Genomic DNA, 26,922 nt, shown 5'->3' on the forward strand with positions numbered 1-26,922 from the left:
CCTAAAAATTCTTTTGAAAATACAGTTTAAAAATATCATTTACACTAACAGCAAAAATGGTAAGATATCATGAATTAAATCTCACAAAAGGTGTACAAGACCTATATGGGCAAAATTATAAAGCTCTGTTGAAAGATACTGAGAGACCTAGAAAAAGGAAGAGAAATACCATGTTCAGAGATGGGAAAATAACGTTTTAAAGATGTCAATTCTCCCCATATTCATGTAATTCCAACTAACATCCCAACAGTTTTTTTATGTGTGTAGAACTTGAGAAGATGTAGATTCTAAAATTCACTGAGAGAGAAAGAAGCAAACCTTGCCAATTCTACAATTTTCAAAAAGTTGAAAGTAGACGAACTTGCCCTACAAGATATTAAGACTTGTTATAAAACTACAAAACTAAAACAGTGTAGTATTGGCCCAAGGATATAGAAATAGATCAGTAGAATAGAATATATAAAAATCAAAAGAATCAAAACCGTTCACATATATAAAATGCAAACATTATATATGACAAGGTTGGCATTACAACCAAATGGGAAAGGCTGAGCTATTCAATAAATGGTGTTTTGACAGCTGGTTATTTATACAGAAAATAATAAAATTTGATTCCTACCTCATACATGAAAGTTAAAGACTTCTGTCCTAAAAAAGATACTATACACAGGCTAAAAGTCAATCCACATACTGGGAGAACATGTTTAGACTTTACACAACTAAGTTTTAGGATGAGGAATTGTAGGTATAGTCATTGTTCATCTTAATAGTTATAAATTAGTATTTTTTATATAGCCTACAAATTATTAAAAAAGACTCCATTAGCAAAATGGGCAAAGGATATCAACAAGCAATTCAAAGAAGAAACTCAAATGGTTAACAGACATAAAAATTGCTCACTGTCATTCAAAATTAGGGAAATGCAAATTAAAACAATAATTATTTTCTTTCCCCCACCAGATTGTTAAAAATTATAATCTTGTAAACCCAAGTATTGGCTAGAATGCAAAGCAACAGGAACTCTCATATACTGTTGATGGACGTATAAACTGGCACAACACTTTGGAGAGCAACTTTGCAATAATTGGTTAATTTTAAGATACACATATTTTAAGATCCAACAATTCCATTTCTAGGTATATATTGTAGTGTGAGAGTCCAAAAATGGGATCAAGCACCCCAGGGGGTTGCATAAGATGATCCAGTGGAGAGCAAGAAAGTAATATTAGAACCTCTAATTGTTTATTTTAATCTAAAAAATAAGAAAGAAATGAAGGAAATGAAAATGTATTAATGTTTAACATGTGGCTAGGCACTCACCTCTTCCTTGATGTGTATGTAAAATAGTACATCATTAAAGTTAAGGTGTTTTGGGGGTAGAGTGGAAATTCCACAGCGATGAAGAGTTGACCCCTGCATACTCCTTTATCCATTTGTTTGTAGTGTATTGCAATTTACATGCATCTGGGTAAGTGAATTTATGGGTAATATTATTCACTTTTAAATGAACTAAAAAGTAGACAGTGGCTTAAAAATTAGACTAATAAAGCAAACATAAACAACAGGAAAATGGCAAAGAGGATATATCTGCTTCTAGTTTAAGTACTCCATCTGTCATATTTGGACATAAAAAAATAGTGATTTGTAATCAGATCTGACTTTTAATCACATTACTATCGTTAAAATACATTATATTATTAATATTTTTCTTAATGAGAGGGAAATAGTTTTCATCTTCCTAAGAAAATAAATTAACATTTTATTCATCATTATCTCATTCTTTTAATTTCTATTTTTGTCTGTTTTATAATATATAACATTATTATAGAAGAATATATAATTTATATTTAAATAATTTATAATTATATGTATTTATGATTTATGAATTAATGTATTCATGATTTATAAGTAATTTTTAATAATATATAACATTATTGTAGAAGAATATATATAATTTATACATACATTTAAATGCATTCTCAAGAATATTTTACGAATAACTATGTATGATCAAAAAACTCTATAGACCACGTCTTAGAAACATTTTTGCAAAAGTGTACCAAGAGAAATGTACAAGGGTACTTAGTGTAGTACTGTTCATAATAAAGAAAAGTTCATAAAAGAAAAATAAACATTAGTGTTTATCAAAAGGAGAAAGGATAAGTACATTGTGTTTTTTTAAGTAGTAATGATATACTTTCAGAAGTTAAATTGATAAATTAGAGCTAAGTGTATCAAAATAAATCCATTTCAAAAACATAATGTTGAACTGAAAACTCAGGTTTCAGAAGGATATGTACATTATAATGTCATAAATATAAAGGTAAAAAATGCAAACCAATAATACAGATAGATACATAACTATACATACAGAGCAGAGGAATAAAACGTGCAAATGATTCATATCAAGTTCACAGTGGCAGTTCTTCTGGTGAGCGAGTGGAATGGGCTTGGAAAAAGTACACAGGGGACTTTAATTATAATTTTATTTCTTTAAAAAACAAAGGCCCAAATCAAGTGCGGCAAAATATTAAGGTCAGATAAAGCACGCTGATGATTACAAGAGTATTAAATATATTATTCTCAAAAGTTTTGCGTATGCTTGAAATAAATATTTCGTAATAAAATAGTTTACTTTTCTCAGGATTCCTAACTATGTCCTCTGAGGCACATAGTATTTAAATATCATACATGCTTCCTAATATAACAGAATGAGGTAATATTGACTGTGGGATTTTGTGACCCCAATTTCAAAATGCTTTGTAAGAATGTAGATACTAGCACTTCTCCACTGCTTGGCTGTAATGCTTTAGCCATCTCTTATAACACTGAAGCCTACTTTATATTGCAATAAGGTTTATACAAATCTGTCTCCTGCAGTAGATTAAGCTGTGGCAGGTATCTTATTTTATTCTTTTATTCCTGAAGATGACCAGCATATCTTGTATACAATAAGATCTCAAGGAATGTTTATTAATGAATATTGAATGAATCTAACTGGCTTGGACAGTATTATCTGAATTCTTGTGTTATAAATTCTCACAAAGTACAACTTCAATCCTAGATAATGATTTACTTTCTTAATTCTCCTTTGTAGATTATATGAACTGATGTAACCTTATCTTTGTCTTGCTATAAAAAAATGTAAAGGATTGCTTTGTTCAAATAAATAGTATTTAATTTAACTAACATTGAGTGCTTGTTTGCTGGGCTTGTGGTTATCACATTTATCATTATGTTCTTAGTGCCTCATATAGAGCCTGGCAGACAGTAGATCCTCAAGAGATATTAATTGAATGAATCAATAAATAAAAGGAGCAGAGATGAGAGAGTGATAAACTCAGCCTGGGCAATGAGAAGATGATACTTGAGTTGTGTTTTGATGGATGAATAGAAGTTTTCCGGGACAAGGACAAAGAGAGGGGACAGTATGTGTAAAGATGGGAAATAATGCAATGTGTATTTTGGAGAAATACAATAGTTTGGTATTTTTTGAGATTTGTAAACTGCAAGACTGTGCCCTCTGGGTGATACAACTGGAAATATAGTCAGAACAAAGCTCATTATGTTAGGGAGGTTGGACTCTACCCTGCATGGACTGGAGGGTTTTAAGAAGGCTATGGATAATGCTCATGCTTGCATTTTAAAAGAATACTGTAGTGTCAGTGTGGAGGATAGCTGGAGTGGAGTAGAACTAAAAAGAGGTAGAAAAAGTAAATCTGGAGATTACCATAGTTAGACAAAAGATAACAGAACTTGGAGTGAGACTGTGAGTGACGTTGGGATGGGCAGAAGGTGGATTTAAAAGAGATTTAGCCATTCTGTGGAATACTATTCAGCAATAAAAAGGGATAAAATAGGGGCTGACCCCGTGGCTGAGTGGTTAAGTTTGTGCGCTCTGCTGCAGGCAGCCCATTGTTTCATTGGTTCAAATCCTGGGCGCGGACATGGCACTGCTCATCAAAGCATGCTGAGGTGGCATCCCACCTGCCACAACTAGAAGGACCCACAACGAAGAATATACAACTATGTACTGGAGGGCTTTGGGGAGAAAAAGGAAAAAAATAAAATCTTTTAAAAAAAAAAGGAATAAAATATTAACACACGACAACATGAATTAATATAAAACTATTAAGCTAAGTGAAAGAAGTCAAACACAAAGGACTATGTACTGTATAATTCTATTTATATGGAATTCTAGAAAAGGCAGCACTGTAGTGACAGAAAGCAGAGCAGTAGTTGGCTGGGGTCAGGGGTAGGGGGGGAGTCAACTGCAAAGGGCATGAGGAAGATTTTAGGAAGAAAGAACTATTCTATAACTTGATTGTGGTTACACAGTTGTACACAATTACGACAATTCATCAAACTCTATACTTAAATTGGGTGAATATTATTTTATGTAAATAAAATCTTAATAAATTATTTTTAAAAGTGAAAAAGTAAGGCTAAAACCAAAAAAAGATTTAGGAGGTGGAATCAATAGAACTTGGTGAGTACGAAGAATGTGTGTTCTTTGCTTTATATGGTGGCTGTGTTTCCAGAAAAGATCTGTAAAAAGAAAATTTAAAATGCTCTAAGGGAACTATTCAACCTTTAGTGATTGTTTTAACACTATTTTCTTACAGAGAATTTTGAACATAAATAAAAGTTGAGAGAATAGTATAATGAAGCCCTGTCCACTCCACATCCACTTTTAACCACCATCAATTTATGTCCAATTTCGTTTCATTTATACCCCATTCTACTCCCTTAATCCTGAACTATTCTAAAGGAAATCTCAGACATTATATAATTTCATTCATAAATATTTTAGTATTTATCTTTAATAAGTCATGACTCTTTTCAAAACATAACCACAATACCATCATCACACCTAAAAATTAATAACATTTCTTAATGCCATCTAATATCCTGCCAGACTTCAAATATCTAATTGTCTCACGAAGTTGTAAATTTTCATTTTTATAGCTTGTTTGAATCAAAATCCAAATAAGGATCACACATTGCAATTGATACACCTTCTAAGTCTATTTTTGGCTAAGTTGTCCCTTTTTTTCCCCTTGCAATTTATGTGTTGAATAACCTGTGTATTTCTTAATGTAAGAAATCTTTCTGTTATTCAAATGACTACCTCCTACTTTTTAATAAGTTTTAAATTTGGATTGTTTTCTAATTTCTCTTTTAATATTTTAGTTGCATTCCAATAATTTTTCGATAAAGCCATAGTCTGGTGACAGGATTATCTCACAGTATCCCTGGGTATGTTCTTGCTTTTGGCACTCTGTCTCAAGGGCAGTGATCCTGTGGCTTAGTGCACTGTGTGGGTACCGAGACAGGTGTGCATCACTTACAGCTGTTTGAAGATCATCTGTACCGTCAGGGAAGATATTTGATCTTTCTTCGCTCTCCAAAATTTTATCAATATTTTGGGTCATAGCATTTTTTACATCAGTTACTTGACTCCTCAGGGTGGATATAGAGCTGTTATCTTGGTTTTTATTGTATTTTACCTGTATAGAAGTGAAATATAATACAAGTTTTATTTTCTAGAAATGAAATCTATTAAAATATGTTGTACAAATTAGAACAAGAGTGTCAAGGGCACATCTCATTTGTATTTCAGTATAAAGAATCCACTAAGCCTCAGATTGTGCCATCTTCATCTTGCAAAAAAAAAAAGGGGGGGTGGCAGAGGGAGATATCAATGTATTCAATCAGCAGTCGAAGTGTTCTTTTAAAATAAAAATTGTCTATTTATTTATATAGACTCTTTTAAAAGACAAGTTTTAGGTTCACAGTAAAATTAAGTGGAAAGGACAGAGTTCCCACATAAACATTATCCCCCCACATGCACAGCCTCCATCACTATCAGCATCCCACACTAGAGTGGTACATTTGCTACAATGGATGACCCTACACTGATGCATCATTATTCACCCAAAGTCCATAGTTTACATTAGGGTTCACTGTTGGTATTGTACATTCAGTGAGTTTGGACAAATGTATGATGACATGTATCGACCATTAGAGTATAATACAGAACAGTTTCACTGGGCTCCACCTATTCATGCCTCCCTTCTCCCTAAGCCCTGGCAACAATTGGTCTTTTTTTTTTTCTTGCTGAGGAAGATTCACCCTGAGCTAACATCTGCTGCCAATGCTCCTCTTTTTTTGCTTGAGGAAGATTAGCCCTGAGCTAACATCTGTGCCAGTCGTCCTCTGTTTGTTTGTATGTGGGACACCTCCACAGCCTGGCTGGTGAGTGGAGTAGGTCTGTGCCCAGGATCTGAACCTGCAAACCCCAGTCACTGAAGCGGAGCACGCAGAAACTTAACCACGTGGCCACCTACCAGGCCAGGCCCAATAATTGCTCTTTTTACTGTCTCTGTAGCTTTGCCTTTTCCCGAATATCATATAGTTGGAATCATACGGTATATAGCCTTTTCAGATTGGCTTCTTTCCCTTAGTAATATGCATTTAAGGATCCTCCACGTCTTTTCTTAGGCTGATACCTCACTTGTTTTTAGTGCTGAATAATAGTCCATTGTTTGGATGTACCACCGTTTATTTACCATTCACCTATGGAAAGACATCTTGGTTGCTCCCATGCTTTGGCAGTTATGACTAAAGCTGCTATAACGTCTGTATGTAGGTTTTTGTGTGGACGTGTTTTCAGCTCCTTTGGGTAAATACGAAGGAGTGCGACTGCTGGATTGTATGGTAAGGGTATGTTTAGTTTTGTAAGAAACCATCAAACTGTCTTCCAAAGTGGCTGCACCATTTTGCATTCCCACCAGCAGTGAATAAGAATTCCTACTGCTCTCCACATGCTTCTCAGCATTTGGTGTTGTCAGTGTTTTGAATTTTGGCCATTCTAATAGGTATGCAGGGGTTTCTCATTGTTGCTTTAATTTGTGATTCCTTGATGACATATATGTTGAGCAAATTCTCATATGTTTATTTGCCATATGTATTTTTTTTGGTGAGGTATCTATTCAGATTTTTGGCCCTTTTTTTATTGTGTTGTTTATTTTCTTATAGTTCAGTTTTAAGAGTTCTTTGTAGATTTTGGATAAAAGTCCTTTATTAGATATACATTTTGCAAATATTTTCTCTCATTCTCTGGCTTGTCTTCTCATTCTCTTGACAGTTTTTTTTTTTTTAGCGCAATCTGACAATCTCTCTCTCTCTCTTTTTTTGGTGAGGAAGATTGGCCCTGAGCTAACATTTGTGCCATTCTTCCTCTACATTGTATGTGGGATGCCACCACAGCATAGCTCGATGAGCAGTGTGTAGGTCTGTGCCCAGGATCTGAACTGGTGAACCTCAGGCCACTGAAGCAGAGTGTGTGAACTTAACCACTATGCCATCAGGCTGGCCCCCAGTCTCTGTCTTTTAATTGGTGTATTTAGACCATTAAATTTTAAAGTAATTATTGATATAGTTGGATTAATATCTACCATATTTGTTACTGTTTTCTATTCATTGCTCTTGTTCTTTTTCCCATTTTTGTCTTCCACTCTATCCATATTAACAAAAAATAATCTCTAAGATATAGTGCTATATTAAAAAATGAAGCTGCAGCTGCAGAACAATATGAAATAACTTATTGAATGCTCAGTATGTGCCAGACACTGTTTTAAGCACTTCACATGTATTAACTCATTTAATTCCCAAACCACCAAAGTAGTACTCATCATCTTTTATTTTCTAAATAAGAAAACTGAGACTGAGAGAAGTTAATAAGTTGCCCAATGTTGCACAGCAAGAGGCAAAACAAGGATTCAGGCTCAAGAAGCTCCAGAGATTAAGCCTTTAATCATTGCATTAACGGTTCCATCTTGTGAATTTAAAAAGTATGTATAAACTTATATATATTACAAACATATATATGCATATATAAATGTGTATGTACACATATTTGTATGTACATATTTGTATGTATGTACATATTTGTGTATATATATATATATTAGTATATATATATATATATATATATATATATATATACAAATAATTCTGGAAGGTTACATACCAAACTGTTAAGAGCGCTCATCTCAGGGGGTTTTGATTGAAATTATAGGAGATATTCATATTTCATTTTATACATTTTTGTATTATCTCATTTCATTAATGAGCATTACCTTTTAAATGAAAAATGATATTAAAAACCCCTGTTCTGAGGCTGGCCCGGTGGCACAGTGGTTAAGTTCGCACGTTCTGCTTCTCGGCGGTCTGGGGTTCGCAGGTTCGGATCCCGGGTGCAGACATGGCACCACTTGGCACGCCCTGCTGTGGTAGGCATCCCACATATAAAGTAGAGGAATATGGGCACGATGTTAGCTCAGGGCCAAGATTCCTCAGCAAAAAGAGGAGGATTGGCAGTAGTTAGCTCAGGGCTAATCTTCCTCAAAACAAACAAACAAACAAAAAAAGCCTGTTCTTTGGTGAATGATCAAATCCACCTTAAGCAGAATTCTGATCTTGCTGGTTACTGGACCATGCAACTTACAACTGATGTTCTGGGAGGAGCTCACTAGATAAATGTAGAAAAGAGGAGGTTGCTAGTTGAATTCTGTCCCCCTGAAAAGATATGTTCAGATCCTAGCTCTGGATGCCTGTGGCTGTGACCTTATGTGGAAATCACGTGTCTGCAGATGTCATCAAGTTCAGATGGATGGTTAATCTTTGATTGTTCTTTTTGTTCCTTTCTCTTCTTTTTAAAATGCTTAATCTTTTTTAATGTAAGAAAATTATCTGAGTTTTGTTAAGATAATGTATTCATAGTCCATTCAATGACATTTGGTACATTTATATATATTTTTTGAAATCTCTCTAAACTACTTTTTTCATTTTGTTAATTATAGTAGAAGAAATTCAACAACTTTTATAAAATTTTCTACAGATTGAAAGCTTACCAGGTTAGTTTATAAATGTTAAACAGAAATTTCTTTGATGTTAGATGTGTTAACTGCTTAAAATGTGCATATTTTCGCACTATAACTAGTTTTCAGGGAGCTATGTTAATATATTTTGGCTGTGTTGATATATGCAGAATTTTTCATAAGAAAATGTCTGCATTTAATATAAAAACATCTATCTGTAGTTATTTTGTCAGGCATGGTGGAGGACACACAATAGGATGATCCCCACTGAGCCACATCCTTGTAAAACGCCCTGCCCTTAAGTGTGACTTGCTTCTAACTAACAGAAGCAAAGGTGATGGGATGTCACTCCTGTGATTGTCACATTATACAAAATTCAGCAGATTAGAGTGAGAAATATTCCTCTGGGGCCTTGAAGAAACAAGCAGCCACGCTGAGGACGCCCATGTGGCAAAGAACCGCTATCAGTCTCGAGGACGTGCGGGCGGGGTGGCCTCCAGCTAACCCCAAACAGCTGCATCCCTGGCGCCGCCAGAAGCAGGTGAATCCTGCAGCAGCCTGAGTGAGCCGGGAAGCGATTGTCCTCGGAGCCTCCAGAGCAGGACACAGCCTGGCTGCCACACTCCCTGCAGCCTTGAGAGACCCTGAGAGAACCCACTTAAGCTGTGACTCTCGATTCCTCACCCTTGGGAACTGTGAGATAATAAATGTGTGCTGTTTTAGGCCGCTGACTTGTGGTAAATTGTTACACAAATAGAAAACGAATACAGGTATACTTAAAATATTTTATTATGGAGAAGTTCAAACACATACAAAAGCAGAATGAACAGTGTAATCAACCCTATGTACCTGTCACCTAGTCTCAGCAATTATCAACACATACCAATCTTGTTTCCTCCATACCAACTGACTGCCCCTTCCCCAAAAGTATTATTTTAAAGCAAATCCCAGACATTCTATTATTTTAATCTGTAAAGCTTCAGTGTGTATCTCTAAAAGATATGACCTTATTTATTTATTTTTTTTGAGGAAGATTAGCCCTGAGCTAAGCTCTTTTTTGCTGAGGAAGACTGGCCCTGAGCTAACATCCGTGCCCATCTTCCTCTATTTTATACGTGGGACACCTACCACAGCATGGCTGTTGCCAAGTGGTGCGATGTCCACACCCGGCATCCAAACTGGGAAACCCTGGGGCCGCTGAGAAGCTGAATGTGTAAACTTAACCGCTGCGCCACCCGGCCAGCCCCAGATATGACCTTATTTTTTAAAAAACAAATCCACAACATGATTATTACATCTAAAAAACTCCTTATTAGCATCAAACATCCAGTTTGTGTATAAATTTATCAAAAACATAGTTTTTTTGACATTTGCTTTGTCGATTCAGGATCCAAAGTCCACACGTTGCATTTAGTTGATACGTGTTGTCTTTTTTAATCTATGGGTTCTTAGCTTTTTCCCCCTTGCAATTTATTTGTTGAGGAAACTGGGTCATTTGTCTTGTAGGGTTTCTCACATTCTGGATTTTGCTGATTGCATTGGTGTGGAATCATTTAACATGGTCATTGATCTATTTCCTGTAAACTGGGCATTAGAGCTAGAGGCTCAGTCACACGCAGGTTTGATGTTTTCGGCAAGCTTACTTCAGATGTGTGCTCATACTACTCATCATGTGACATCAGGAAACACATAACTGCTGACTGACTGTCTCCCTTATTGTGATTTTAGGAATAATCAATGAGTTTAGGGGTTTTGAGCCTGTTTCATCCATTATGAAATTTCTCATAGCTTTTCACCTAATTTTTTTATCATTGGTGATGACTGCCTAGACTCATTATTTCATTAGGGATTGCAAAATAGTGATATTTTATCACTTCTTCTTCATTTATTAGCTGGAATATTTCTATAAAGACCAAAAAACCCCACCAAAAACCCCTTTTCCCACCAACTATTTGGTTCCTTTGAGGTACAGTTCATATAAGAAAGTCAGAATGAATGCTTGACCCTTTTCTTTTATTTATTTGTTTTCAGAGTGATGCGGTGGGTCCTTAGTATCTTCCAAAGTTGACGGGTGAGGCATTTTCCCCCTCTTGCAGTATCTAGGAACTCATGGAGTTTAACATATTTGGTGTGTCACAGTCCACTGCAGTTATTTTTTTATTGTTCAAATTATTCCATCACTGGCCAGTGGCAGCCTTTTCAAGGCTCCTCAAGTCTTTTGACATGAGCACAGTAGACTTTGAAAGCTTCCTTGTTTCTTGTATGACAAAATGTTTCTGATTTATGTTTCCTGCTCCATATGCAGAATCAGGCCCGGTTCTTTTTAGTGTAAAATGGTATTTAGAAACTATAATCTCGACCCTGAGGGGGCACACTGCTACTGGGTTGGTCATCGTTTCTAGGGTTTTTCAGTGGATAGGCTAGGAGATAACTTTTTTTTTCTTAAGAGAAAATATATCATGAAATATATTTTCAATGAAATATTTTTCATTATTTAACTTTCAGTCAAAATGTAAGATTATAAGGTTTTACTTAATTCTTTGACTTTATATTTGTAACTTTTTGTTGAAAATCTTGATTCCTAACAACATTAACTTGATTACTCAAAGTAATATATCTATATCTACATAAGCCAATTTCAGAATACCAACACCAATGTTATTACTAATAATGTTGACACATGAAAATATTTTAAAATTTATTTTTAGTTCTCTTTCCATTAAGGTATAATGTCACTAGGAATATACAATAAAATTACTGTGTTTTAAAGTCACTTGAAACAAATTTTCACTGTGCTTTAAGGCATCAACTCAAGACACAGGTTCTTTTTATTTTTGCTTTTAAGTTTTAGAATTTTTTAAAATGAAATTTTTTTTATTATGGTAAAATATACATAAAATTTATAATTTTAACAATTTTTAACTGTATAGTTCAGTAGCATTAAGTATATTCATATTGTTGTGCAACTATCACCACTATCCTTCTCCAGAACTTTTTTCATTTTCCAAACTGAAACTCTGTGTCCATTAAGCAGTAAGTGCTCCTCCTCCCTTCGCCACCCCCAGGTTCTGGCAACCAGCATTCTACTTTCTGTCTTTATAAATCTGACTACTCTAGGTACCTCATATAAATGGAATCACACAGTATTTGTCCTCTTGTGACTGTCTTATTTCACTTAGTAGGGATTACTTTTTAAATATCTAATTTAATAGTATTTATTTTTATTTTTATTTTATTTTTTTGTGTGTGGAAGATTAGCCCTGAGCTAACTGCTGCCAATCCTCCTCTTTTTGCTGAGGAAGACTGGCCCTGAGCTCACATCCGTGCCCATCTTCCTCCACTTTATATCTGGGATGCCTACCACAGCATGGCTTTTGCCAAGCGGTGCCATGTCTGCACCCGGGATCCGAACTGGCAAACCCCGGGCTGTGGAGAAGCGGAACTGCACACTTAACCACTGTGCCACTGGGCCAGCCCCGGCATTTTTTTTTTTAAAGATTTTATTTTTTTCCTTTTTCTCCCCAAAGCCCCCCGGTACATAGTTGTATATTCTTCGTTGTGGGTCCTTCTAGTTGTGGCATGTGGGACGCTGCCTCAGCGTGGTTTGATGAGCAGTGCCATGTCTGTGCCCCGGATTCGAACCAATGAAACACTGGGCCGCCTGCAGTGGAGCGCGCGAACTTAACCACTCAGCCACGGGGCCAGCCCCAGCATTTTTTTTTTTTTAAAGATTTTATTTTTCCTTTTTCTCCCAAAGCCCACCGGTCCATAGTTGTGTATTTTTAGTTGTGGGTTCTTCCAGCTGTGGCATGCAGGATGCTGCCCCAGCATGGCCAAATGAGCAGCGCAGTATCGTCGCCCAGGACCCAAACCGGGAAACCCTGGGCTGCTGAAGCAGAGCGCGAGAACCCAACCACTCAGCCATGGGGCTGGCCCCTTAATAGCATTTTATAATTTTGTAAAATATTTACATGCTTCCAAAGTCAAATTTGCAAAACAAGTTTCCTTCAGAGAGGTCTAGTTTCTATTCCTGTTCCCCATCCCCACATAGGCAACCACTGAAATGTTTTTGGTTTATCTTTCCCTTGCTCCTCCTCCTTTTTTTTTTAACTGTAGGCAAACAAATACATATATTTGTGTTTATTCCCTCTTTCTTAAATGGTTGCATATAAGAATGGTAAATAAATAATAGTATAACATACTTACTTTATTTTGCTTTCTCCACTTATCAGTATACCATGGACATCATTCCTTATCATTATACAGAGAGAAGTTCTCAGTTCGCCTTCATCTTTACAGCTCTTAACTCATAATTCCTCACTGATTTGTCAGCTGTAATACTGACGATATTTAGGAATACAGTTGGAGGTTACATACCATATACTTTCCTAATACTTGTTGAAAATCTGCAGCAACTGCATTTGAAGGAGAAAAATATTCTTCTGACAGCAAAGGATTTCTCAGAAAAGTATCACTAACCTGGGGAAATTAATGGAAATATTTAAACTATATAGGTAATTTCAACTGGAGAATTACAGGGTAAATGTTTATTTAAGCAGAATCGGGCAGAAACCTGAAATAAAGAAACCAGAACATGTCTAGATTTTTGGTGGCAGGCTGTCCTTCCTATTTAAAGATGCAGTACTTATGAGAACTGTGCTTGCCCTGTCTCCACTGCTGCAGTGAAGATCACAACCTCACACTGAGACTGCGGGTACTATCTTGACATAGCTGAGGACTTGAGGGGAAGAGCAGATGTTTATGTCTGGCAGACAAGGAAAGATGGGAGTCCGTGATATTTTCTAAATAAGTGCTTTTCACTTTCCCCTCCTGCCCCTACCCTCAAAATCCATCCAATGATAACAAAACAATCCCAAGTAAATGTCATGAGTCCATCTTTCAACCCCTATAGGGTTGTTATAGGATACTTGAGTCTCAAGAAGGAATTCTGACAATTGTCTGTCCTTAATGTTCTACTCTCCAGAAGTAGTGGTAAAAATTATGTGGTTATCAATTTTGTGTCATCTGGTTTTGGAAAGGTGGTAGAGTTGGGACGTTTTGTCATAATGGCAGAGAGAAAAAATTTATAGTACAGTCAGTTAGATGGCTAACAGGGTTTACCATCTAGAGTCTCACAATTGTCTAGGCATAACTCTAGAGTGAATTACAATATTAGGTCTTCTAATCCTTGATTCTATGTATGGTTACAGTTTGAGCTGTGTTAAAGCAAGTTGGTACACTCAACGAATAAAATATATGCATGATACACGAATGTGACTGGAGAAAAACTATTAGTAACTATGGTATAGCTGATTTTCCCATTAATAATTTTTCTTAGAGTATGTATTCTGAATTACATATTTATGAATAAAATTGAAGACTAGTATTATTTACTTTTGAAAACAAGAGACAAACATACTATCTGGACCATAAAGTTACCAGCATAATGGTTTAGCCCTAGTCTGTTTCTGAGACTGCCTTTCACCAAGTGTCCTTATTCTGGCTGGAGCTCAGTCTGGGTGATAGTCAGCAACAGGTGATATCTGTTGAGAAGGTTCGTTACCCTCTAAGAAATTTATAAAATCTCATGTATCCACCTTAGTACATACACATAAGTACTCTATTTACCATCTTTTGTATTTGCTGGCAATTTTCTGGTAAAACTTTCCTTAAAGATAGTATGTCTTGATTAAAAAAAATACTTCTTTTCATCTAACTCTTACAATTGATTCAAATTTTCTACCAGAAGTGTCTTGTATATAATTATTTGTAAATTAAATGTATATGCTATTGAAAAAGCATATTAAATATTAGCAAAGCTTAATTTCATTCTTATTTTTAAAGAACAAAATAAACATAAAGAGAAACTCTAATAGATCTGAGTGGGTCATCTTTGCAGACCTTGCTTTCGATTTGGGGGAAGTGTGGAAGCAGGAGACACACAAGGGACGAGGGTAAGAAATCTCTGAAGGTCATTAATGGCTCTGCTTTATAGCCAGATGAGTGATCTGCTTTTGGTTATTTGTTATTACTAATAAACTATAAAACAGAGACCTCAAAATTTCAGAAACTGAAAAAGTCCTTAAAGCAATATAACAAATTACTTACATTTTTGAGAAATGCAGATGGTGTTACAGTATCCAGGGCATTGTCTGAGGCACATAGGTAAGTGATTCCATCAATAAAGAGAGTATGGTAGACGAAGCTTTGAAAAGAATACATTCATTTACATGATAATATTGAAGAAATCAAGTACCTACGCAGAGAATTGAATTTCGTTTTCAAGCTCTCATTAATAGGATAAAAGCTATAGAGATAACTTTTTATAATCAGATCAGAAAACCTTTCATATATTTGAAAAATTAAAGTAATTTGTAGTAAATAGAAATTCTATAAAATTTGAATATGTATTTAAAATTGCATCAATAAATCACAATAAAGAGGAAATGATAATAACCTAATACAGATATATTTGAAATGGCTTTGATAGAATTCACTCACATTCCAAGACAGAATCAAGATTCTGACCAAATAGAAAACGCTGTGTGCACTGATTTTCACTATCCCTATATTCTTAGGTAGACATATTTAATGTTGGCACTTCTTGGCTTTCTATTATGATACATTAGATTTAAAAGTTGTAAACTGCCAAAACCAAATATTCTGGGGAGCAGGATGAGTTGGGGAGGGGAATTAAACTCCCCTACAGTATGCAAAAGCGTGCCTTATCCTGACCACGCCAATTTCTACACCTTTTGTGCCTTCTTGGAGTCACATATTAGGAAGCTGGAAGACTCTTGGAAAGTGCCTGCATCTATACTGCCCAACAATCCAAAAAATTTAGGAATGTGGCAACAAAAATAGTTGCCTGGTGCCTGGGCTTTAATCTAGTTATTTTGAACACTCTATATCCACATGGTTAACAGGTAATAGACCTGGTCACATGCTATATTGGATATACATGAGAATGAGGAAACTCAGAAAGAGGTGGAAAAGATAATCCCGGAGGTAGAAAATTTAAAGTATGTGCCTTTTCAACATAAATCTGTCATGTCATATCAGGAATACAATATGCTACAAATATTTTTAATTGATGATACACAAAATCTCTGGTTGGAAAATATTTTTATTTCTAAATTGAGAGGAGTCTTTGCTGAAAAAAGAGTTGCTAAGTCTATCATCTCTCTAAAAGTTATATATGTGATTTGAAAGAAATTGATACTGGATGTGAAAGGAGAGATATTTTAAATTTATGCTTAGTATGTTATTAGTTAGTAACATTCAGAAACCATCTTTAAATGTTAAAAACCCTGAATACCTGGTGTCCAGGATACACTGTTAACTGACAAAAGCAACGTGGAGAAAAGTGTGTATGGTGAAATACCATTTGTCTATTATTCTCATATGCTACCATAAGGGAGATACAAATATATGTATGCACCTCTTATAGAAAAAGAAGAAAAGAAAAAGAAAATTATAAACTAAAAACTTATTCAAAATGGTTACATATGGGGGAGAGAGAGTAATGTGGAGAGTAAAGGAATGAAAATTAGACTTCTCAGTTTCTGTAGATTTGACTTTGGAATCCTATAAGTGTTTTGCATAATTATAAAATGTTATTAAACCAAATTTTCAGAGAGCAATCCTTAAAAATAAAAAACAAAATAAAACAAATGAATCTAATTTTATATAGAGTAACTCAGGCAAGAAATGATGGTGGCGTGGTTCCTATGGCAGTGGTGAAGGTGGTCAGATTCTGGATATATTTTGTACAGTAAAGGCAATGGGATTTTCTGATGAGTTGGATTTGAATGTAAAAGAGACAAAAGTCAAGGATCATAAAGGTTTTAGGCCTGAGGAACTGGAAAGGGGGTATATGGAAGACTGCAGGAGGCGGCTTGGTTTTGGACACAAGTTTGAGATGCCTATCAGACATCCAACAGAGATGTGGAATAAGCAGTTGGATATATAAGTCTGGAGTTCAGGGATTCAAAAGAGTAAATCCCTGAAGCTCAAAAGATTCAAATTAGAGTGTACAATATAGGTAAGCAAATAGTAGATGAAGAAAGTGTCTTTTTTTGGAAATGGTTCTGGCTAATAAGTGAAAACTAAACTAGAATACCACTATTTTTTTTTTGATTTAAAATTTTTATTAAAAATTTCAGAATTTATTTAATGTTACCAGCCTCAAGAGAACAAAATGTATAAAAAATAAGTATCTTTTGAACCTGTGAATATCCCAGCAAAAGAAATAATTTTCAAAGTAGGGAATTAGGCAAACGATGGCAACATCTTTTTATAAACACACAGTGGTAGACTGAGCTGTTAAATATACATGAGGTGATTGGCAACCCTTTCAGAAAGTGATCTGAATCTATCAGGAACCTGCTATGTCTATATCTGCAGCCCAGGGACTTCCCTGTAAGCTCAAGATCCACATATAGGACCTTCCCCTCAGACCCATTGCTTCTTCTGAATTCCCTGTCACTTATAGTACCATGATGCAGCCACTCTTCTAAATCAGAGACCCAAGCATCAATTTAGACTCTGCTCTCCCTCACTGCCACGCCTCCACCCATTTAGACACTAAGTCAGCATAGAATACCACTATTTTGCAACCCCTGATAAATAATGGCTCTAGGCTGTAGGCAATGAATATCAATGGCTGTTAACATGTCAAAAGGAGATACAAGCAGACTTCAGAAACCATCTGATGAAAAACATCTGTCATCTTGCCAAAGGTATCACAGCCTCTGGATCCAGCTTCTTGTAACATGGTGCATTTTGAGTATGCAATCAGCAAACCCAGATTTGTGGGAAACTCTATGGGTTCTTCAACAATAAACTGTAAGGAAAGGAAAGGGATTGAGGGGGTATATATAGATTAAAGAGATTTAAAAGACATCAAATTAAAAAATGGGCAGGATTGAGCTCTCACATCTGAGGATGCACATTTACATGCTGAGGCAATAAAGAAACAGGGTAAGTGACTGCTATAGAAGCTGGAAAGGTAGTTGATTTGGGGAAGAGAGAGAGGAAGCTGTGAATTGGAGAGGACACATGGTGGGGAGTTTTTGGGGTGGCTGGCAGTGTTCTATTTTTTTGGCTTAGGTGGAGTTGCAGTTGGTGGGGGGGTTCCCTTGTAAAACTTCATAAAGCTATTCATAGGCTTGATGAGGTTTTTGTATTTTGTTTTATTTTACAATATAAAGGTTAAAATGAACCTACTCTTAAAAAAATAATGAGGGGCCTGCCCGGTGACAGGGTAGTGGTTAAGTTCAGTGCACTCTGCTTCAGTGGCCTGGGTTTCGTGAGTTTGGATCCCGGGTGCGGATCTACACCACTCATCAAGCTGTGCTGTGGTGGTGACCCACATACAAAACAGAGGAAGACTGGTACAGATGTTAGCTCAGGGCCACTCTTCCTCAAGCAAAAAGAGGAAGATTGGCAACAGGTGTTAGCTCAGGGTCAATTTTCCTGACCAGAAAAAACAAAAAAGCAACAAAAAAAAGATGATTCTAAAAAAATATAGAAGCTCTCTTATTCCTACTTGTTGCTTTCCTAGCAAAATGTTTTCAAGACTGGTTTAGGCCATACCATGTAATACCCAAGTAAAACTTAGAGTGATCTTATTAAAGATATTTTCAAGTGGGAGTTTCCTTTTTATTAATGAAATATTTTGGGTTTACCAAAAACGTATGCAGAATAACATTACCAGAACACTTGTAGACCCACCATCCAGTTAAAATGTTACAGATACAATTACTGCACCCTGTATACCCTTCCTCAATTTCTTCTCCTATCACAGAGGTAACTACTATCTTGAATTTGGTGTTTATCCTTCCCATTCATGATTTTATACTTTTACATATAGAAGTTCTCCTTTCTGAGGGTTCAATCAAGAGTATGCACAACTAATATTCTTTTTTCCTCGTGACATTGTCATTGGCATTATCTGCTGGTAATTGTTAAAAAGTAGACTTTTGTCAGAATATGCCTTACCTTCCCATTTGAATTACGGTCTTTGGTTCAGCTCTAAGAAGCACTAGTCTAAGCACTGTTGACGCTGCTTCCTAAAAACAAATTGTTAGCATTTACTTTATAGAAGATTGTGGTGTCTTTCATTATTCCTCTCCTAAATTTACCAATGTTCTGATTAGTTTAATAGTAGGAACAACTGTTTATTAGGAGAACTAATGGGTGGTTATTCATAATGCATGGTAATTATAGACCAGGTCTATAAAGATGGTTTCTGAATGTTATTAGGAATGTGGCTATTTGAGTCTTCTTAGGTAACTTTCGGGTTCCTGCCTTCAGGCTCCTTCAGGACAGGGAATGTCTTCATCCCTGACTTTCCAGTGTACAATGCTTAGTAAATTAATGGGGTTCCATACAACTAGCTATATTTAAGGTATTCTGGATAATCACAATACCTTGCAAATTTTCCTGCAAAGAATAAGCCTTTTAAGAAACAGGTATAAAAGGTCTTAGCAATTATTGGTTTTGTAGAAAGAGATCAGTGAATAATAGTGAATAGAAACTTTTATCTTAAGCAAAAAAAAAAAAAAGGTAGACAACTTCATAGAGTATTCAGAGAATAGTAGCTGAATACTTTTAATCCATTAACACTTTATGTAGTTTCAGTGACCAGTGGTCATTGAAAAGATAATTTGATTAGATAGTGTTTCCCAGCCTTGAAGCCATATATAAGATGTGACTGTAAAAATAAGACTGATTAGTGCAACCTATATTTGCACACTTACATCTATATACACAAAAAGTATATGTATATTTATGTGTAATTTTAATAACGCTCCCATTTTCACATAATGACACTTGAAATATAAACTTTTTGGGAGGGCAAAGTTTATTATTAGTGGTAGAGAGTAAAACTTGAAATTCTTGGTATTGCCTGAAAAATCCAGGCGGTTCTCTAGGAAAGGATTTCCTAAGAAATATGAAAAATCAAGGGAATACATAAACTTTCAGTTACTCTATTGTCATCACTGGAATGTTCCCCTAGCTTTCCCCCAGTTTCTCTTTTAGAGTATATAAACTGAAATCATAGCAAAATTTGAAACAAAGCAAATGGCAATAAGAACAGTAAAATAAGTGACAAACTGGGCTTCAGTTCTGTTTCTGACATTAATGTGCTGCACAACTTAAAAAAGTGACTTGTCTGGATGTGTTTCCTTGTGTGCAGAATGAAGGGATTGGGCAAGATGATCTCTAGGATCCTGTCCAGCCCCAGGACCCTAAAATGGCAGTTGATTTGATCTCATGATTAAGCTTTGGTAGTTACCAATATTTTTCTAAGGAATATAAAGTATTTGTGACATTAATATTTAGCACTGAGGAAAGACATAATAGAACTGTTCCTTAAAGTGCCTGTCATCCTTTTCTTCTCCCTGGTCAGCCTTCTGACAGCCGTCATTCCAAACCTTTAATCCTTTCCTCCAATTGCATACTGCTCCACCCTCTTCCACTTTCTTACCTTCCTGCATGCTTCATAAAGAGAGGCCACTGGGCTTATGAACTCCTTCAACTGTCTGTCTCTCTCCTTTCTTAATTAATTGTTTATTGAGAACCCGCTATGTACTAGGCATTGTACACTGGAAAGACAAGACAAGTCCCTGTCTTGAAGGAGTCTGAAGGCAGAGCAGAGAAAAAAAATGATTCCAATTCAGCCTGCTCAGGAGTTTGGTATAGACACGTAAATTAGCCTGGGTATAGAGAAAGCTTCAAGGAGGAATTGAGAAAAGCCTCAAAGCAAAGAAGAGGTTATACTGCTTAAAAGTGGAGAAAAGTGGGTTCCAGGGAGAGGGAACAGGAGATGCAAAGGGAGACCGTGGTAAGACTGGAGAACAGCATGAAGTTCAGGATAGCTGGAACACAGGGATAAGTGGGGAAGAGAAGGAGATAATCATGGAAAAGCCCCACCAGGGAGGGCCTTGAATGCCAGGCTAAGGAGTACGGGCTTTACTCTGAATGTAATCAGATGCCACCAAATGAGTTTAAGCGGAGGAGTTACAGAATCATAGTTGCTGTTGGGAACAACCCCTTGCGCAGCGGTGTGGAGGCTGGTTTTGAGAGGGACAAGGCTACCTCTGGGAGCTCAGGTATGGGACATTTTCAACAATCCTAGTGAGAAGTAATGAGGGCCTAGAAGACAAGGTCCAGAAACAAGGATTCAAGGCATATTCAAGAGAGAACTGATAGACCCTGGTGTCAAAGAATAAATGTGAAGGTGAAGAAGAGAGAAAACTTGAAGGTGACTCTGAGTTTCCAGCTTGAACGACTCAGTAGAGATACTCAGCAAGATTAGAAATACATGAGGAGGAATCTGTTAGGAAAGAATTAATTTAGTTCTGGACATGATATGTCTGAACTTCTACTAGGCAATCTAACTGTGGAGAGAGATTATTTTGGAAGTGGATTTGGCAGAGATCAAAGTAAAAGTGTCCACGGGTGTGAAGAATGTGTCAAGTTAAAAGGGGACTGAAGTTAGAATGCTGAGGAAGGCAGTACTTAAGGTATTGGCAATGAGGAGAGCCCCAGGGGGAGACTAAGTTCTGCGTCTACATCCACACCCCTCCTTTCTCCATGAGAAAGGCATTCCTCTAGGCCAAGGCTCACACCTCTACCACCACACTGGATTCCCTTCCTTTGTGCTCCTTCAGGTCTCGCCCCGCCAACAGCCCACTCCTCTCCTATATCTTACTCTTCTCCTGCTCCACTAACCCATATACATGCGAAAGTTGCCCCTGCGCTAGAAAATGAGGCCCCCTCCTGGACCACGCTTCTTCTAGCTTTCACCCTCTCTCAGTCCCTTCCTAAATTCTTGAAAGAACAGTCTAACTTCACTTTCCCTGCTTCCTCATCTCCCATTCACGGCCTACAGCAGTCTGGCTTCTGCCTCTACCACTTTTTTCAAACCGCTGACATAAGATCACCTAGTATCCTCTCATTGTTGAGTCCAAGGAACACCTTTTAGATTTTGTTCAACTTCTTTGGGACATGAGACATTCTTATGATTTTTTCTCTTGGCTTTCAGGACACCACTGCTGTCATTTGGCGACCCACCTCTCTACTCTATTCCTAAACAGTGTTCTGCCTTTTGGGCCTCTTCTCTTCTCACTCTCTATACTTTTCTTGGGCAATCTTACCCATTTCTATTCTCTTTAACTGTTAGCTCTGACCTTTTGGACATTTTTAGGACTTAAATATTTTCGGAATAAGGTGGAGGGATAAATACACAAATGGATTGGCCATTTCCAATTGGCAACAAAATTCAACCTGTCCCCAACTGTACTATCCTCCCTTGCATTCCCTCTGACTCCCTTCCCCACAACCCTCCTTCACCCATAGTTCCTATCTTTCTTTCTTTCTTTTTTTGTTTTAGAGGAAGATTAGCCCTGAGCTACCATCTGCTGCCAATCCTCCTCTTCTTTGCTGAGGAAGACTGGCCCTGAGCTAACATCTGTGCCCGTTTTCCTCTACTTTATATGTGGGATGCCTGCCACAGCATGGCTTGATAAGCAGTGCATAGGTCCACACCTGGGATCTGGACCTGCGAACCCCAGGCTGACAAAGGGGAACCTGCGAACTTGCTGGCCCCGATAGTTCCTATCTTGTTTAATGCGACTGAAGAAAAAAATCTGGCAAATCATCACACTGCACCTTAAACTTACACAATGTTATATGTCAACTATATCTCAATACAGTTGGGGAAAGATTTAAAAAACAGAAAAAATTGAGAATCATCCTAGGCATGACCCTGTCCCTTATCCCATATATTCAACCTGTCACTAACTTCTGAGGATTAGTTTTACAAAGTCTCTTTAGATCTGCCCCTTCTTTTCTATCTGCACTGTCATTGTCTTAGCCTAGGCCCTTAGCTCTCCCACACAAACTATAACACCACCATCATATCTAGTTCTCCCCACTCTAATCCACCCTCCATATTGTAACGAGACCAAATTCTCCAGATGAATCAGATCTTGTTATTCCTCTATTTACAATCTTTAATTGCTCCCCAGTGTCTCTAGGATAAGAAAAACTAAAGACCCTTCATTAACTATCCTCTGCCCACTTTTCTGACCTCATCTTTAGCCCCTATATACTGCAACTCTGTGCTCTAGCCAAACTGAGGTTCTTGAGGTTCCCCAAGCACACCGCCCTGTTCCCTCTGCATGGAATCCTCATTACCCTTTCGGGTTCTAAGCTAGGACTAACTCTTAGAAGGCTTCGAAGCCGAGCTCTCTAACATCACCTCCTCTGTGGTGGACAAGCAGCCACCTATCTTGAGCGCTCCCGGAGCAATCTCGACCTACTTCCGCTGAAATACTTTTTACCCTGTAGGACAACTATATATAGCGCTTGCGCGTAAAGGGACAATGAGCTCCTCAAGGGACAAATCCAGGCGCCGTCTTCTCTTCATTGCATCCCCCACACCTTTACCCTGGGATTTTGCAACTAACGCATGCTCAATAAATGTGTGTTGAACTGCAGCCCACTTCTCTGTGGGGGAGAGAAAATCTGTAAGGGTCCCCGGAATTAAACGTGGCCGTAGATCACTGCCAAACGAGTCGCATGCAGCACCCACGCTAACCCCTGGGCGGCGCACGTGCGGCCCCGCAGGCCGGGAGCGCGCAGGGTTTCCGCCGGGGATTCACCACCTCGTGGGCTCGGCCGCGCGCGGGGGCGTGGGCCTCACGCTCCCACAGCCCGCTCGGGCCCGCCCCTCAGCGCCGCGCCCTGAGGGGCGGGCACACTGGGCGCCACCCTCGAAAAGCCGAGCCCTGGAAGGCGGAGGTGCCGACCCAGGGGTACCTGATAGGAGCCGCCGGTCAGGGCCAACTCCGCTAAGACCATTCGGCCATTAGCAATGCAGCTGTAGGTGATCGTCATAGTGGGCGCGCCAGTGAAACAGAAGCTCCCGCCGGACCTAACCGCCCGCGACAGCCTCGGGGCGGGGACTGGGGCGGGGCTCCGGGGAGGGCGGTGCCTGCGCAGGCGCGAGGAACGATTGATTGGCAGGGAGGGAGGCGGGGCTCTCTCCTGCCTGGGCTGAGCGGGTGTTGAGACCCGGGGAGGTCTCTGGAAAAACTGGCTTTGGGTGAGTGAAGCCCTTCTTCGTGGTCGGCCTTATAATAATTTGAGCCACTTTACTTCACAGTGCTTACTTGCATATGATTCCTCCACAGTCCAGAACATGTGAAATATAGACCTTGATTTAAAGTAAAATTCATTTATTAACTCAACAGGCATTTGTTGAACTCCCGCTAAGCGCCGAGTGCCTTAGATTAACGGGTGTGCAAAGATATAGGCCCTATACCCGGACTTTGAGGATTTCATATTCTAGTAGTGGTTACAGAGGCGTGTGCAGACAAACGCCTGTGTCAAGTGATATGTGTGTGCTGTGATGGAAAGATCACCAAGTTGCAGAAGCTGAAGTGGCGGCAGCTAGTTCTCCTTGGGAGAGAGAGCAAAGCTTTCAAAGTCACTGTCCGACTTAGAGGATGGGTTGGAATTCTCTAAGTGAGGAGGAAAGATAGGACAGTCGAAGCAGAGGAAGAGGTCTGTAAAGGCTTGAAAGGAGGCAGGTGGGTTCAGGAATGGATGTGAGTGAGTGTGGCCGAGGAAGGTGTATGACAGAGTGGGTAGGAGGTGAGAGTGGTAGGGGTGGTAGAATGACTTTTGGTATCCCAGACCTTGAGTTCCGTGACAGGAATTTTAAAGTATGAGCTTAGGATAGGCTCATGTATTTTCATTAGTGAGGCATTCTGGTAGAGTAGGAAGAAGTCAGATAAACTTGGATTCAAATATAGCCATTGCCATTTACTCTGTGCCTTTCTTGTAATGTAACCTTTCTGAGACTCAGTTTCCTAATCTATAACATGGGGATATTTGTCAAGTTTAAATTAAGTAATTATGCAGACTACTTAGCATACAGTAGATATGCAATTGCAATCCTTATTATGATACATACAATAATGAGAATTACTTTCTTGCTCCCAATCGTATCTCTCTAAAGAATAAACAATTGATGTCCTTCTGGGGTGCCTGGCAGGAGGTGAAGACAGGTAGTCAACTGAGTTTATTTTCACCCAGTGTAATCAAATTGGATTTGACAAGCAAGCAGCAAAACTGATCTGGATTGTAGCTCCTAAGAAAAATGCCTTGTGGAATCATGTATCCTCCTATATAAAGGAAATTTTGAATCAATGTGTCTTACCAGCTTAGAGAGAATGTCTTGTGTTACAGGCGGCATGACTGAATTAAAAGCGCAGGTCACATCACTTGTATGTGGGAAAATGAAATATGTTAATTCTGAGGTAATGCCTTGGTATATTCTTGCTTACAGCAAAAATGAGCTGAATAAACTTGGCCACATTGCAGTGCCCCTTCTGCTTAGTAAGTAGTGGAGCTGAAAGCTACTGGGCAATGAAATCGTGAGCTGTGGTAATGACAGCAAGCATCTGATAGTTGCAGAGGTGTGTATGGGACCTTCCTCATCTTGGTCTCACTTTGTCATATTGAAACAATCCTGTAAAGCAGGTTTGGTGGGTTCACTTTGCACAACCCACAAATTCAGGCCAACAGCAATGTAAAACATAATTTATAGCGTAACTGCCTTTCTCGGGAACCTGATGTTACCTGATATCTGGGGCTTAATCCAGCCAGTGCCAGGTTTCCTCAGTTAGCTCGGGATTTCCCTGTTTCCCTTCTTTCTACACAAGGTGGCATCTGTTTGTGTGAGGATCTTGGTGGGGGGTGGGGGGGGGGGCGGACTTCTGATTTGCAGCCTTCCTCTCTCTAAGGCAGCCTCTGCTAATGTTTGTTTTCTGTCTGTTTCTGGTCATCAGTTTACATAATCCACTTGGAACCTCCAGGCTCCTTTGGGTGCTCTGGTTCTCTCTCAGCCACCTTTGTGGCCCTCTTGGGGTGAGGAAGACTTTCGGCTGCTCCCTCAAGCTGTCCTGAGGCTTTGGGAGGCTCTAAAGGCTGTCTCAGGCCTCGAGCCAACACACTATGCTGTTACCCCTTCTGTCGTGCTGTCACTCTGTTGTCAAGCGAGGAGCGGCTCTTGGACCTTACCTCACCTGGGAAGCGAACCCGTGGATCCCCAGTTTACTGAGAGTCTTTTCATCACCACACTCCATCACCCCTCACCTCCCAGCCAGGACTCTGTGGCTCATTGTATTGCTTCCTTCAGATTCTCTGCCCTCCTCCAGCCTGTGGAAACGAGAGCAAGTCTAGGTGGGACACCTCCTACACCCCAGGCATTCTTCCCCATTTATGGCATTAATGTTGGCTTCTGCTGTCCCAAACCTTTTCTTTCCTTGGAGTCTCTCTTTAGGGAGTTTCCAAAATCTATTTTGAAACATTAAGAGCTGAAAATCTTTTCATTCTTTCCCTGCCCTTCCTCCTTTGTCCCTCCGCCTCCTCCTTCATTTTCTTCGTTCTCTGTTTTTATGCAAAAGGAATAACTGAGAATAAAAAGCACAGCAGGTAATATAAAACATCACAGGTATTTCTGTCTTTCCCTTGATAATTTCACAAAACCTTGGGTTGAGCAGAAAGAGTGGTGAGAAGCTGGATTCCTGGGAAGGAGAAATGGGACATTTCACTATTATGCATTTTTTAAAAAACAAGCTTTTAGACTTTATAACTACTTTCATCAACTAGCAAATCTACTGTCACTGCTTTTTAGAGATTAGCTTCTCAGGAGGAATTTTCGAATCATTTGCTAATTTTTGAATCATTCAATTTCTTAGGTCTCGAGAGAGTTTGTAAATATTCCACAAGCTGGGAGCTGGCCCTGTGGCAGAGTGGTTAAGTTCACGTGCTCCGCTGCACGTGGCCCAGTGTTTCGTTGGTTTGAATCCTGGGCGCAGACATGGCACTGCTCATCAAACCACGCTGAGGCGGCATCCCACATGCCACAACTAGAAGGACCCACAACTAAGAATATACAACTATGTACTGGAGGGGGCTTTGGGAAGAAAAAGGAAAAAAAAAAAAATTCCACAAG

General features: G+C 38.4%; 2 protein-coding genes across 5 annotated transcripts in view; one reads left to right on the forward strand and one right to left on the reverse strand.

Moving 5' to 3' along the window:
* LOC103562997 (uncharacterized) overlaps positions 1 to 23,859 on the reverse strand; it is a 33,348-nt gene extending 9,489 nt beyond the window's left edge. For both annotated transcript variants that reach the window (XM_008538185.2, XM_070614550.1), the window contains exons 1-5: positions 23,718 to 23,859; positions 18,888 to 18,958; positions 14,994 to 15,090; positions 13,263 to 13,364; positions 5,352 to 5,510 (exon numbers count right to left, since the gene is read on the reverse strand). In XM_008538185.2, the coding sequence (XP_008536407.1) occupies positions 5,352 to 5,510; positions 13,263 to 13,364; positions 14,994 to 15,090; positions 18,888 to 18,958; positions 23,718 to 23,795 (507 nt within the window). In that variant the 5' untranslated portion in view covers positions 23,796 to 23,859. The remainder of the gene's footprint in view (positions 1 to 5,351; positions 5,511 to 13,262; positions 13,365 to 14,993; positions 15,091 to 18,887; positions 18,959 to 23,717) is intronic.
* A 75-nt stretch (positions 23,860 to 23,934) lies between these two features.
* RASGEF1B (RasGEF domain family member 1B) overlaps positions 23,935 to 26,922 on the forward strand; it is a 701,851-nt gene continuing 698,863 nt past the window's right edge. The window contains exon 1 of one of the 3 annotated variants that reach the window (XM_070614553.1): positions 23,935 to 24,003. The gene's annotated coding sequence lies outside the window, so the exon portion shown is untranslated. The remainder of the gene's footprint in view (positions 24,004 to 26,922) is intronic. The other 2 variants (XM_070614551.1, XM_070614552.1) reach the window with 2 other exon arrangements.

The sequence above is a fragment of the Equus przewalskii genome, chromosome 3, assembly GCF_037783145.1.
Source record: "Equus przewalskii isolate Varuska chromosome 3, EquPr2, whole genome shotgun sequence".
NCBI lineage: Eukaryota > Metazoa > Chordata > Mammalia > Perissodactyla > Equidae > Equus > Equus przewalskii.